The sequence below is a fragment of the Amblyomma americanum genome, chromosome 5, assembly GCF_052857255.1.
Source record: "Amblyomma americanum isolate KBUSLIRL-KWMA chromosome 5, ASM5285725v1, whole genome shotgun sequence".
NCBI classification, from domain to species: Eukaryota; Metazoa; Arthropoda; class Arachnida; order Ixodida; family Ixodidae; genus Amblyomma; species Amblyomma americanum.
In genome coordinates this window covers 106,519,361-106,534,793 of record NC_135501.1, presented here as the reverse complement: position 1 = coordinate 106,534,793, position 15,433 = coordinate 106,519,361, and the positions used below count along the sequence as shown (strand labels likewise).

The 15,433-nt window shown below is 48.0% G+C and overlaps 1 protein-coding gene across 1 annotated transcript in view; it reads left to right on the top strand.

The window, feature by feature from the left end:
- Positions 1-5,522, top strand: part of LOC144132601 (uncharacterized) — a 51,537-nt gene extending 46,015 nt beyond the window's left edge. The window contains exon 6 of the mRNA XM_077665128.1: positions 373-5,522. Coding sequence (XP_077521254.1) covers positions 373-558 — 186 coding nt within the window. The 3' untranslated portion in view covers positions 559-5,522. The remainder of the gene's footprint in view (positions 1-372) is intronic.
- The last annotated feature ends 9,911 nt before the right edge of the window (positions 5,523-15,433 follow it).

Sequence of the window (15,433 nt, the reverse complement as noted above, 5' to 3'; positions counted from 1 at the left end):
CATAAAAACGCAGCCGCCCCGGTCGGGTTCGAACCCGGGAACTCCGGCTCAGTAGTCGAGCGCCCTAACCACTGAGCCACCGCGGCGGGGCATGGGAAAACTGAATTCAAGCGGCTGCGTTTTTATGGAGGCAACACGCTAAGGCGCCCGCGTGCTGTGCGATGTCAGTGCACGTTAAGGATCCCCAGGTGGTCGAAATTATTCCGAAGACCTCCACTAAGGCACCTCTCTCTTCCTTTCTTCTTTTACTCCCTCCTTTGTCCCTTCCCTTACGGCGCGGTTCAGGTGTCCGCCGATATGTGAGACAGATACTGCGCCATTTCTTTTCCCCAAAAACCAATTGTTATTATTATTCCCTTTCCATCCTGACAGGAGTTCGGGCTGCCAGTGCGCGAGGACCGTTGGTCGAAGCACGTGGCGGCCAAGCGTCGCGAGGCGCAGCTCATCCGGCGAAGCGTGCACGACCAGCTGAGGATGAAGGCGCTCCAGTGGAGGCAGAAGGAGAACCGCTTCCACCAACGCTACAAGCCGGCCACGGGTCCCGCGCTGGTCATCTAACCACTGCCCCTGCGACGGGCACTGTATCGCTGGGACCCCGCGGAGGCGCCTTGAACTGGACACGCCTCTGCGCTGGACAGGGCGTCGCCCCGCTGCACGTTCTTTATCTGCGCATTCATACGGGCATTTTAGAATAGGGTGACCTTATCGGTTCAGCTTAAGTCAGGCACAACGCAGTGAGCTATTGACGTTGAGACCGCAGGCGGGCAGAGTGGGTGAGGGAACAAACGCGTCTTAATGATGACAGTCTAGTCGAAATCTAGAGGAAGAAATGGGCTTGGGCAGCGCATGTAATGCGAAGGCAAGACAACCGCTGGTCCTTAAGGATAACGGAGTGAATTCGAAGAGAAAGCAAGCGTAGAACGGGGCGGATGAGATTAGGAAGTTCGGGAGGTACGGTGGCCGCAGCTGGCATAGGACAGGATTAATTGGAGAGATCCGGGAGAGGCCTTTGTCCTGCAGTGAGCGTATACATAGTCAGGCTGATGATAACGATGGCGGTCGATTAGGGGCAGTAGCGGTGGCCCAGTGCACACGCGAAGGACAATGACCGGAGCGGCGTTATTGGCTTGCGCCTGCGCACTGGCGCCCCGCTATTCCCTTATGCACCTAACCAATAGGGTCGCCCTATTCTAAATGTCTCTCTTTTCGGACGTGGCACCGCAAAAGTTTCAACCGAGTGTATGTGTCTCCTAAAGAAGAGCTCGGCGACGTCTCACAAAAAAAAAATGCACAGTGTCAGGTGTGTCTTTGTCAAGGCTACCTTGCGTATCGGGTGAATTGAAACGATAATTCTTTGTGTCGATATTTTTATGGCCACTGCCAATGAGAAAGGTTTTGTTTATCTCAGTTTATTTATTTACTGCTTGGCATCCGCACTGCTGATATCTGCAGCGCCATCACGCTGACCAAATAAAACTAACCCGCCAAGCAAAGCAAGGTCGCCTCGCCAAAAACGGGGCTTACTTCGGAATTAACTGCTAAACACGATGGAAAAAAAAAGTGACCAGCGTCTCGTGGGTCCTAGACTTATTCCAATGGTCCTTTTCCCTACGCGCTTCATAGCGGGTAATGCTCAACCGACATGCCCTTCACTCCACCTTAACGCGTGTACTCTTTAAGCCCGACAAACCTGGTCCTGCTTTTCTGAGGTCACTGTCACTCGATTCAACGAGCCTTTCAGTTCGCGGCTGCTATTATTGGCCCTTCTGCTCGATTATGGCCCTTCTTTCGGGAGCACATGCAGAAAATAACATTGCGTATGGTCTCGATTATTGTCACCAACGCTTACGTAAGCTTGGTATCACTGATAGGCAGTGATGATACTAGGAATGTGAATGAAAGGAAGCGCATCATAAAGTAATTAATTGCCGCTAGTAATGCGGAAAAGAATACACTTTTTTAGCCAAAAATTTTATCCGCATATGCCAACGCCGAAGCTTTCGGAGCGGCAGTGTGATCCCCCTCCAACTGCTGTGGACGATGCAAGCGCGTTAAAAAGACTTGCTATTCATACCGAGAAGGTTGTGCTGAAAGCTACCAGGCATGACTGAACCTCACCTTCGGCTAAGACTCCGGTAGCCAATAGGTTATCTGTTGGTTAAGGCCTGTAGAAAGAACATGAGAAAGCGCTGGATATTTGCCCTGTATAGGCTCCTTGTTTTGTCTCTATGCAACTTATCTATAAAAGAAACGCTTTCAAGGCCTTGCTATTCCGGTTGGGATGGCCGAATAAGCTTCATGTAGGCAGTGTCGCGCTGAAATGCGGTGTGAGGTAGGCTACACTTGAGTGATAGCCCCTTTACCTCGCCTAGACTTTACAGAGCCCAATGATGTGCACTGCAGAGAGGATGTCTAGGTGCGTCAAAGGAAAGGCCGCAGATGAGACAGATGCCCGCAGAAGTTTCCGGAACACGAGAGTCATGAAAAGCGTGACGCTCAGCGAGAAAATACATCTTTTTTTCCTCGCTTCTATACTTAGAAAACCTATGTGGGCACCTTCACACAAACTGCGGGGGCCCTTTGCGGACCGGCTATTCGGTTCTGGTACGCCTCCCGGGTTGTTTCAATCATCAAGCCCATTCCGGCTAGGCAACCTTCTATGCTAATCACCCATCCCCCCGACCCCCACTAGTGTCCTCAGAATCGCGACCAACGATAAAGAATATAGGCGCCGCTGCATAGTATGTACTGCATGCGACATAAGACGAAGGTGTGAAAGTGAGCGCTAAAAGAAATCACTGAAACATATAAAATAACAGGACTACCCAAAGCGGAACCCTTCAATGTGTCCAGATTGTCGTTCGCGTCGACATCCCGTATGTGAGACACACACATGAGCACAGCTGCGATACAGACGCAACCGACCCAACATATATTTATTTTCTGCCGTCGTTGTTCTTACCGTCGCCACTCGTTACGGCTTTGCCCCGCTGGCCGCACGTGTTAGAAACGCTTAAGTGAAGCAGCCGCCTTGCATGCTCTGACGCATGGGCAGAAACAATCCCTGTGAAACTTGGGCGGGGTGGTCAGAGCATTCCCGGCAGGTGTATCTCACCGCTGGCAACCTGCCTTATAATAGACTGTACATCTCCAACCAAAAATTTTAACTTTAACCCAACGTTTCGAAGCCGACTGGGCTCGTTCATCAGGGGTGGCTGAGGGCAGTAGCTAGCGTCTTTTAAGTATGGAGGGGAGGGGGGGGGGGGGGGGGGGGGTCAAAGGAACGACAGCTTCGAAACGTTGGGTTAAAGTTAAGATTTTTGGTTGGAGATGTACAGTTCATTACAAGTCTTCAAACCCAACCAGAGAGGCAAATCTGTCAACATGTTAAGTTTTCAACCTTCCTTATGCTCGGCCTTTATTTTTTCTTTTCTGAACGCTTAGCATTTACAGGGCCAGCCCTTACGCCTTCCCAGTCGAAAAACACAACATAAAAAGTTCGGTCCTCACAACAGAGTTTCTGTAATGTTTTTGAAAAAAAAAAAACTTGAAGCAACAACTGAAATGTTTGCAGCAACAACAGTATTTTGAGGACGTGCGTCAGAAATGTACTACAGAACTACAGGCTACAGAAAACCACAGCAGAAAACTACTGCAAATGAACTGGAAAATCTGACGTACGACAAAACTACGAAATATTTTGTCGTGTTTCCGACACGGTTCTGTCGTTTTTTTTTCGACTGGCTTCCCTCAAGGATGTCCCTTGCCCGATGTACGCTGTACTTTGATAGAAAGGAGAAAGGGAGACCTAGCGCCTTGTCGAGGGAGAAGGAACCGAATACAAAGTGGAGAGGAGGCGAGTTTTTGGGTTGGAGAACCGAGGAGAGGGAGCCAGAGTAATGAAGCACGTTGTAACCGGAGGGTTTTTTTTTTTTTTACCTCCGGAAACCGAAATTAAGAAGAGAACGAAGAGGAAAAAGAACATGTGGAGTCATGAGCGGTATGAGAGGGAACAAAGTTTCAGCATACATTTATTGATTACTCTATTTTTATGTGTGACGCCCACAGTTTTTTTCTGCCTTCAAACTAGCTTTCCTCTTGGCGCATATATTCAAAAGTCACACTCGAATTTAACGGAGAAATAACCAGGAAATTCGCAATATTGTTCAAAATGTTTGTTCCCTCTCATATCGTACACGACTGCGCATGCCGCTGCTCCGTGCTGGTGGCATATTGGCCAAAGCCCTCTTGTGCATTGCATACTCGGCAGATAAACGGGACACGTGTAAAACATTTCTGCCGTGTCCCTTAATGATCGTCCTACAGCTTCCCTGTAAGATTGAGTTCCAAAAGCCATGCAAATGCTGAGCGTTTAGAAAGCCATTCAGAGGTAAAGATCTTTTCTAGCTCTTTCTATTTACACTCCTCAGAGCATGCACAGGGCGTATATATATGTATGAGCCCTGTACATACCAACATATATAAGCCTTGATACAAAGATGGCATATACAGATGTACCCTGACATCGGTGTTGTCTTCGTGCCGTTTTAAGAAAAAAAAAACATGCACGCAAAGCTTTCCGCAAAAACACACCGACACGTGTCTTCGACAAGTAAGAAATTTAATAATTCCATCTGCACCATTGCTGTTATGTACTGGCCAGAGCAATCACGCTGCCCAACATACAGCGTGTTGTCGTACACATTTACTGCAGTGCAGAATTCGTCCACAAGCGCTAAATACTTCTGCAGAGCCCATAGTTAGGTTCAAAAGAAAAAAAAATGTTCATTAGAAAACACTGTCGACTAAATATTCAAACTAAAGAAAGAGTAAACATCACCCTAGGCGCCGTCATCATGGTATTTTTTTTCTCTATTTATAGCCATGTCGCCTACAGAGAGGTATACTTGCGCCATGTTTTCCAGCAGAAAAGCGGTTTTCCTTGTTATTATGTTTGACAGCGCCTTTGGTACAGTCGGATACAACTCAACAGCAAAGGGGCATTTCCCCGTCAAAGGACCCCCTTCCAGCCAGTGGCGTCGGCCGATTCTCACGAACCTGCTAGCGTGATAACACAGGGAGAGAACTATCGCCGGCCATGGAGGGAAGGGATTATCCCCTTTCATTAGCCACTCCCTGCATGCATTATCACACTAGCAGGCTCATGAGAATCTGCCAACGCCATTGGCTGGATGGGGTTCCTTTGACGGGGAAAAGCAGCTTGGTTCCTGAGTTGTATTCGACTATAGTACAGACTACCGGCAACTCTGTACTGTACCGCGCAGGCACATAAGAGCGTATATTAAAAGATTAAGGGCCGTGCACTGTGGCTACTCGTTTCCGCACTCGTTATTTTTGTCTATGTAGCCGGTGTCTGTGACGTTAGGGCTGATGCCAATCGCAAACTTAAGCTTCGAACAGAACCTGACAATTAGCAAACAGAGCAAAGAACGAATCCCCAAATAAGGGTTACAACACACGGCTGGCCATATCTCTCACTATAGTGGCGCCCAAGTTAAACATAAAGTGTTTTACGTGAATGCAAGTTCGAAATAAAGCTACCGTAAGCAAATGGAATCCACGTATAACGTAAGGCAGATGTAAAGGCGGTTCCATCGCTACCCACGAAGTCAAGCGAGTGCTATGTCCGAGCATCGATAGACAATGCGTCATTGTTACTATTTAGTAAGGGCACGTACGCCGTTGCGGTAACTTAAAACGGTTCAAAGAAATCCCTGCTTCTTTTATACTGATGTGCGATTACTATTTAAGTACTCCTGAAATTCGGTTAACTGCGCTCTGCACGTAGCAGTAAAAGTTGTTTCAAAGTAAAAAAAAAACTATCGTGCGCACATCGAAAGTGTATAGTTTTGCAGCGGTCTGAAATGATTGATGTCACAACTTTGTTTGAGCCAACTACTGTGAAATAAAAATTGTTTGGCGGATGGGTTCAGAGCTACATCGAGCACGATGGTGGTCGCTGGCTGATTTTCGCCTGTACTGCACTAAGCTCGGGGAGGTTGCCTTTACATACGTTTGTGCATTCTTGTATTAGTGGCGCCCTGCGTGCCATACTGAAGGCAATGTCGTAATGCAGACACCACTACGTTGCTTAAAATGCCACGCGATTAAAAATGCGCATTTGTCAGTATCTCTAGCCAGCATGGAAACCGCGTACAAACAGAAACTCTGCGCCCAGCTTACGCGGTTGTAAGAATGTGATGTCATATGTATTAAAACACGGACGACAACTGAAAAAAATTCCCCTTTTCAGAATAGAGAGAAAACAGAATTCACGCGCGACTTTCCAATATGTGCAAGATATCTGCAGGCCTCGCAATGCCGCGTTGTTAATGTACTGACGCGTAAATGCTGATACACCGTCGTCGTTTGGAAGGAAAGCCAGCGCCATCTATTGGATACTATAGGCCTGGATATTCTCTTGGGAGTCATATTCTTTTCCCTCTACGTTATGACTGTGTGACTGCCACATGCGAATGGCGTGATTTCTGTTTCAAACCCTGAAGCATACAAGGCATGGCAACAACTATGACGTCATGGTCGCAGATATCCCATAAAGCCGGTAGAGCGTGCCCAGCCTAAAAGCTCGGATAACTGGAAGCTCTTCGGGTGTAAGTGTATTAGACAGTGTAATTAACGCCGCACAACCTCCAACTCAATGGAGATTTGGCGAAAGCACTTCCGCTGCTCTATTCTTGACTCATTTTCTAGCGGTTGTTCGAGGATATTTTTGATGTGGAAGGCAGACGTGACCTTTTGCAGCGTAGAAACTTCAGACGCCCACAGCTCCACAAGGCCGATGCGAAGATGTCGGCCATGTTTGCGACCTTGACGGCAGGCACTGCTGCACAGCGCTTATTTGACATTAATGTTGCACCATGTTAGAACAACCTCACTAGCTACGCCGCATGTAAAGCACGCGAAGTACTACTATACCACACCGAATTACAGCGCCGCTATCGCAACGACTGTATTGAAGCCGCGAAGCGGGACCGTTAGACTCGGGGTCAGAACGACGGTTGTGATCCATAGAAGCCTTTGCACACGTTTCGCGCATTCGTTCATCGTCATATCTTGTGCGCGCTGCACGCGCGACTCTGCCCAAGTGCTTCTGTCCGCGCAGTGCATTTCGCTGTCTTTTAGCTCTCCAGGCTTGAACAAGCGCTCTGTACTGCCACTGTACATGAAAATGCGACGAGCAATAAAAATTGATTTGCCTCTTAACGCCGCCCCGTTTCGGCCCCTTCTCTCTGCGTGCAAGCTTACCCCACCCAAATAAACCCTCTTGCGCATATCCACGCGAAAGTACTACATATGCATAGCGCTCCATGCTCCGGCAGTCCTCGCAAACTGTATACGACGTACTTCCAAGTCAGTAGGAGAGGAGAGGGTTGCCTTTGCACTCAGTCAACATTCCAAAGCATTCAGCACGTGCGTCCCTTACGGACGAGAGGTCTTTACGGCTATTTTGACGATGTTTGTGCAGGAGCATTTACTGCTCTCACGAGTTGGGTGAACTGCGAATGTTTTTCAACCCGTTCATATCGACCCAAGGTGGTCCGCTTCTTCCTTTTTATATATATATATATAAAGTGCAACGCCCGTATTCTCTTCACACGTCAGCTAAAGTAGAACGCGCCGCTTATTTAAATCTTCAGACCGAGGCGTTTCCTTGAACACGAGGTACTCGTCTAATGCTTTGTCGCTGCAGGTCCTGGAGTTCATTCTTGAAACTTATTTATATGCAATACGAAACAGAACGATAATATTCTTTTCTGCGCTCCGAGTCTCCGTGCCTTAAAAAATATGCAGCCAGACGCGTATTTAGGTGGCGGAGGATGTACTGAAATTAAAAATGCGAATAAAATCAGAGAAATCAATAAGGAACTTGGCCTTTTCCTTGACCTCCATGTCGGGGTACTCGGAGCATCAGCTGGTTCATATAAAGTGACCATCTCAGAGGACTGCCAAGATCCATGACTCTTGCCACACGATTCTTGAGGAAGCAACAGCACGGAAACGCTACAAGTACTTCGCTATTTCGGCGCAGCGGTGGCGCGGGTGGTTTGGGCATCCGCCTCGTATCCGCGAAGAAAGGGGTTCGGTTACAAACCGGTTATACTCAATAGGTACAGGTTATTTGCCCTGCAGTGGGCGTAGCCCTGCAGGCTAGTGGTGATGATGTTGATGATGATGAGTGCTCGGCTTCTTTGGGTTGTGAAATGCTCGCAAAATGGGTCTTTCACATCGCCTTGTGTGGACGAACACACTTTGGGTGATGCGTTCTTTGGGCAAAAATGCGCTTGCGCCATTAATGTTCATCATCATCATATTCCGCCATTTACCACCGCGTTCGGGCTGCAGGAACGCCGCACATTTGGAGCAAAGAAAATTGGCAGTGGCTTAACTTGGCTAACCCTGGAATTCGGCGAAAAGCGAGGACGCTTGCTAAGCGTCTGAGGCTCGTCCATGGCAGCTCCGCTACACGCTCGCGACCGACGTCTATTCTTTATTCAATAACTACCCCGCATTACCCGAAGGCGTTACAGGGGGGGGGGGGGGGGGTCAAAAATTTGCAAAAAATACATCTTCATTTACACAGCACACTTGCACTTCCGATAAGCTATTCCGCTGTTGCACAGTCTTGACAAAAAATGAATTGGAAAGCAAGTTTGTCCTGGCACGGTAGACTCGAATTTTGTTAAAATGATCATGTCGTTTTGAAGCGTAAAAGGACTGTTTAAAATATATTTCCCGATGTATGCCGGTTCTATTGTCAAATATTGAGTAGAATAACTTTAGCCTTAACTTCCATCTACGAGAAGGAAGGGCTTCCCACTGCAAATAATTTTTCATTTCCGTACAGCTATCTCTTCGCCCGTACCTTCCCAAGACAAACCTTGCTGCCCCATTGTGGATTCTCTCCAGCTTGTCAATCAAGGATTACTGTGCAGGGTCCCATACAACACAGGCATATTCCATGATAGGTCGCACACACGACATGAAAGCAGTTTTCTTGGGGCTTGGTTGCGAACACTTTAAATTAGGTTAAAGGAAATTCAGCGCCCTACCAGCTTTGCTAACCACATGATACACATGTGCACCCAATGAATAGTCATTCGACATTTTAACACCTAAGTATTTGTATGTGCATATATACCTACACGACCGCGTGACTATGACGTGGTATCACATGGTCTTACGACACCCTCATCGCATGTCATCACGTGGCTTCACATCACCCTATCGGATGTTCTTGAGGTCAAAGGTTAACCCAAAGGTCACCCAATGTCAAAGGTCAGAGGTCATCTAAAGGTCATTGGTCAAGGTCAGGGGTCAAGGGTACGACATCATATTTGTATAACATATGCCCATACATGGCTGACGTGGTTGGGCTGCAAGTCGTTCAAGGTCATTCTCCAGCCTAAGTGACGGCTGCTTTACATAGCTCGGTGAAGCTTTTCGCTTCAAAAAGTTTCCGATACGAGCGTGCAAACGCAAACGGAAAAATAAGATCTGCCCCGGATGAGAGAGGTTTTTCTAGTCTGGAGAGATGGTGTTGAAAGATGCGGCTGGGATGAAATGTTGAGAGGCGGTTTGAAGAGAACACAAGTTGGCGGGATACAGACAAGGACAAATAAAGAGTACATATGACATGCCACAGTACGCAACTTCCGACCAGTTTATTTCTCTGAATAACGCCAAGGATTATGCAAGAAGCAGCGTTCATCAAGGGACGGAAATGATTGAATAAAGTATTCATTGATGTTGAGGCCCGGCGGTATCACACTGTAATGTATATATTTATTTTATCTCAGAGTACACCTCAAAAGGCCCAAGGTACGGGACATTACAGAACACGCTTTATGAAGAAAATGCATGTCTTGTATGTCTTGCATCATTCGACAATGACGACTGCCGCTGCGGTGCTCACTTCCTCTCCTTCCTGTCTCTTCTAGGGCGGAGACAACCGCGTCGTCTGCTACGGCGTCCGCCATGTTTGAGACCACTCCTCAAATGCGCTTTGCTAGCGTGCGTTGAAATTGAACGCACCCCTCGCAGAAATAATGTTTCGCTGTTAGCAACAAATAAGTAGGGAAAAAGGCAAGGTACGCATCTGCCAATGAATTAAACGTTATACCTTTAAGTGAGCAAAATGGTGTACTTTTTAGGCTCGCGAACCATCTCGGTATTAAGACTTGCAGTGGCGGACACTATGACAAACAATTATTTTATGCAGGTGCAAATACGATGCTCCAGTACGGTATTTCGCGCCGTATCTGCGACATCCAACGTATCAGCCTTCGAGCTTTTCTTTCATGTAAGCTGCCCACTTTTACCATAGCGTGAAATGTCTGGTTTTTTCTACACCGGCACAGACAATCACGTAAGTCAAAGGTCAATGACCTCGAGAGAAAGCAAGGCATAACCATCGACATAGCATGCTTTGGCAAAGTGCGCGTGTGGCTTCGACATAAGACCCATCTATTTTTAAGTACTGTAAAGCGTGTACGGGGAATATACTGAATAGAACTGACAAGTCACGGTAACCAGCACACCAGTGCATATAATTTATTTATTTATTTGCGGAATACGGCAACCAGTGAGAAAAAATCAATATAAATAGACAAATCATGGCGACATATCCACAGCAATTTCAAAATCCAACTTCATTGCAAGCTGACTCCAGCACATTTTTTTTTAATTCTTAATTGCATCCTTGCCCATCAAGTTCTTTTCCTTCAAGTTGACGCAGCCCGGTTATGTGGTTTTAGCAGCCGTTCGCTTTCAGCAGCTGCCTTCCATCCGCGCGGCTGTTCTCATAGCAGCGGTCCTCAAGATAGGCCTAAATGTAAAAAATATGGTTGTAGGTATTCAGTGTGAACGGAAAAAAGGGAAGAGATAAGCCCCCTCACATTCCATTTCACGTACATCAGCTGGCGCTGCACCCCAGAGATTCTGAGCAGCCGCGCATCTTGCCTTCATTTTGTCCACCCCGAGAGTCGAAGTTACTAGGAAATTGGTGCAAAGAGGAAATAACCGTGAGAAAGAAAGACGAATAAGTGACCATCTCTAAAATATCCTTGCTGTGACGACCGAACATTGGGCAGTACGAGGACATATAGTATTAATTCAGTGCACTAACACTATAAACGCAAAATATAATCAGGACATGAGCATTATAGTCCAAAACTGCAAAGTCTATCACATCTGGTATACCGAAGCCTACATTAACGAGAGAAATTGTAGAGAGGAGGAGGATAAACTTTATTAGGGAGTTAAAGAGAAAGTAAATACTTGCTGAAACCTCACACATGTTTTTGTCGGTATAAGAGAATAATTGTTTTTGATAAAATTGTCTCCCAAAATAATGTGCACTGGCCACTCACAGCCTTCCTCTCACATCCATTTTAACTATAAATAATGACACTTTCAGCGCTATGAAAGCAGTCTACGAACGGCGGTGTGCTAGCACTGAAATGGCCGCATGCTGCAGCCAACGCGCTTTTGTATTTCGTGTCTCACTCAGTTCAGATCAAAGCCTCTTGCACCAGCCTCCATTTGCTCGATAAAAACATGATGGGTGTCCCCACCAGCCTGTTATAGAAATTATTCACAAATAAGCATGAGCAAAACAACAAACGAATCCGGCTGATATATACTTGCATCGATGGCTATACGCAGCAGCATGAGTGACTGCAAATGAATTCCTACAGAAACGCTAACGCAACTTCTTGCACAAATATTGGGTATTATAGCCTGCAGTGGTTGGCAGGCCTAACTGCGCATAAGTCGCGATGTACGCTATTAAAGACTGGTACTTACACTGCATTTACTCCAAGTGTTCGGCAGGTGCCTCTTGTCAGTGTTCGTCTTTACAGTCCATATGACCCCCCCCCCCCCCCCCCGCTTTTTTTTTTGGTTTAGGCAATTGGTTTATGGGGGTTTAACGTCTCAAAGTGACTCAGCTGGCTATAAGGGACGCCCTAGTGAAGGGCTCCGGAAATTTCGACCGCCTGGGGTTCTTTTACGTGCACTGACATCGCACAGTACACGTGACTCTAGAATTTCGCCTCCATCGCAATTCTACCGCCGCGGCCGGGATCGAACACGCGTCTTTTCGGGACAGCAGCCGAATTTCATAACCACAGAGCCTCCGTACGTGGCAGCGAACTTTTTTTACACCCACTTGGGAAAGCGATCGTTCTCCAGCCATTTCTGGAGTGGTTCGTGCACAGGTTCGCGCCGAAGAAAGCCGAGGCCTAGCGTGCGCTGGACCTCTCGCGAGCAGCTGGCGCAGGCGAAGCGCGGAGTGGGCACAGATATGTCAGCCGTCCCCACAGAGGCGGTAATGACCCCTTCAGAGAATGGCACCATCCACCCGGTGGTCTTGGTGAAACAGAGGATGTATATTGTGGGGTGGGGGATTAGCTATGAGCGAGACTTGCCACCCAGCCGGTAGAGCTTGCTTTTGTATGAGCCCTTGCGGGCTAGATGGTTTAAGGTTCATGAGAACAGTATGGCCCGTGCGGGTGGCCACCAGTTGATTAATTTGGGTGGCGCGCTGGGCGGCAAGGAGCTCTCTGGCTGTTGTGCACTCCCCACTGCAAGGTGCGATCTGTAGACGTGTTTTGATTGGGGTAAGCCCAACGCCTTTCTAACGGCGTTTCGGATCATGGTGCATATTTTCTTGTAACCCCCGTGTGCATGTGCAAATGAGGGGTGCCGCACATAATCCTGTTCAGGATTAATGCTTGGACCAGGCGCAGAGTTTCCTGCTCGAGCTTAGTAATCCTGGCTATCATGCGCCCTGCCTGAAGGCTAACGTTTTTGAGCGAGTGAAGGCATACCCATTTCGGCCCCTGTCATTGATGTGAAATCCTAAGACTCTGATGGTGTCCTTCTGTGGTATTGGGCCGCCATTTAGGTGGACCTCAAGGGTGGGTCTGCGTTGGCAGGAGCCGAGGAGTAACAGCAGCTCTGACTTTTCTGGGGAGCAGGTGAGGCCGCAGTTAGCAACGCAGGCTTGCACGATGTTTGCGGCCTCTGGAAGCCGCTCCTCGATTTCCGCAGTGGAATAGCTCGTCATCCAAAGGGTAATGTCATCCGTGTAAAAGGCGTGCCGCAGATCCGGTACCTGATTTAGCTGGGCTATATTAGAAGTAAGGGTGACAGGACAGCACCCTGTGGCGTACCGCGTGAGCCGAGCTGTGTTTGGCATGGACATATGCTAGACTGACGTCGGCGGAGACCATGCGGCGAAGAAGGAATTCCGTTACGTATGTGCATAGGTCCTGGCGCTGCAGTTGATGTGGCTCATGTTTTTCAGCACATATGGCGTTTTACATTATCAAACGCCCCCTTGAGGTCAGAGAGTGTGAACTGCTCGGCAGAGTGGTGGTTGGGAAGAGCAACGACTTCTTTAACTTGGAGGAGCATATCCTAGATGGACCGACCGGGCCGGAATCCGTACATGTTGAGGGGGGGGGGGGGGGTATAGGTCATTATCATTAAGATATCGGGTGAGCCTGATGTGAACTGCCTTTTCCATGACTTTCCCAACGCAGGAAGTGAAAGAAATGGGTCGTAGATTGTTGATATTGGTTGGTTTGCCCGGTTTGTGGATGAAATGTAACTACGCAGTCTTCCACTCTTCTGGCACCTGGCCCGTGCGCCAACAGGTGTTCATGCAATTCGTGACCTGCGTGAGGGCTGTCCAGTGGAGGCTGGAGAGAGGTCCCGTCGTGATCGTCTTTCCTAGGGGCTGTGCCTCTGCGCATGTGTAGAATGACGCCCTGCATTTCCTCGACGATGAAGTCTGCATCGAGTCCCTGGTTTGCATGTCCCGTATACGGCGGCAGGGGGCCCGGGTCGATTGTAGTGCACAAGTATCTCTCCGTGGTGGTTCGCATCAGAGCTGCAGTGGAGCCACGGTAGGCCATGGTGCGGTTTTTACTTTCTTCGCTTTTGGTGTTCGAAGTGAATGAGGCATCTGAGAAAGCTCCGCGTTTCTTTGGAGCTAAGGTATAACTCTGAGGGAATCACATTTTGTGAGCCAGTTTGACCGGGCCAGGCTCTATGCGTAGTCCTCGGCCGATTGCGCTTAGGGTCGCAACGGGGCGTTTGAGTGTTGTGTTGTGCCTCTGGTGGAGCCAACGTTTAGCTGTGGTTCGGCGGGCTTCCCAACAAATGGCAGTCGACAGCAGGACGGTCTCATGTTTGAGGGCGCTACTGTGCTTCAAACATAGATGTCTGAGGTAGGATGCCCGGGAGGCGTAATTTTTACTGTCTGGGTGCTCAAGGCTCGCTAGGGCTTTCCTGAGTGCGGTCCAGTTAGTGAGTTTGGCGGTAGCGCGCATGCGCCGGTTCGTTCTGCTTTGCAAGACGGGTATTTTTTTAATGTTAAAAGCCATGCGCCACGTCGTGACATCCCAGTTAACTAGAAGCTCTTGTTCCAAATTCCTGGCAATGTTGCCACGAAGCGGCATACACGCCTGAGCTCTCGCAATAGAGGCGTTCGTTGCGAGAAACAAGAGACGAAAGCGTGCCTTTTCTAACGGCTGCCTGTCGCAAAGTCTAATGTGGAGGCGAGAAAAAATCGAGCGATAAGTCAGTACCGACGAAAGCGGCCACATTCCAGCGTATCAAGGAGCCTATTTTCTGCGCAGCTCCGAGAAGGTCGCGCAGCAGCACGACAGAGGCGCCGGAGACAGCGCAAAGAGGGCGGACATTCAACTGTCGATCGTCACGGCCGACACAGTGAAAAAATGGTTCCAAGTGGACCTGTTGACTCATGGAGGAATATGGAATCAATTGAGTTTCGGTGTGGTTCTAACTAGAATGGTGTTCCAAATGGATAGTCCAAGTCGGGTACTAACAATTGCATCCAATTGGTCGGCCCACCTGCACCCAGTGCAACCGTATGTGAATATTTGCACATTCGACAAACAAGGCAGAACTAATACGGTTCTTACAATAAGAGCTATCAGCAACTTAACCTACTGAATTGTGTTGATCTGCACTATCACTTCGGTCAAAATTGGATGAAATGCTGCGCTTAGTGGGCGAGCGCCACCAGACCCAGCATGAGAGTATCATAAATGGGGTATACAAGTGGGAGCGGAAGTGTGTTCTCTGGAAGTGCATATTCAGCTTATATATGATATTCTGCACACAGTCTAACCTCGTTATAACGAACTATTGGATATAACGAAGGAATGACGATTCCCCTTGGAAGCTCTGTCAACACAGGCCATGCCGAAGCTACGGCTATAACGAAGTAAACGCCTGGCCTCGCCAACTTCGTTATAACGAGGTTAAGCTATATATATATATATATATATATATATATATATATATATATATATATATATATATATATATATATATATATATATATATATATATATAT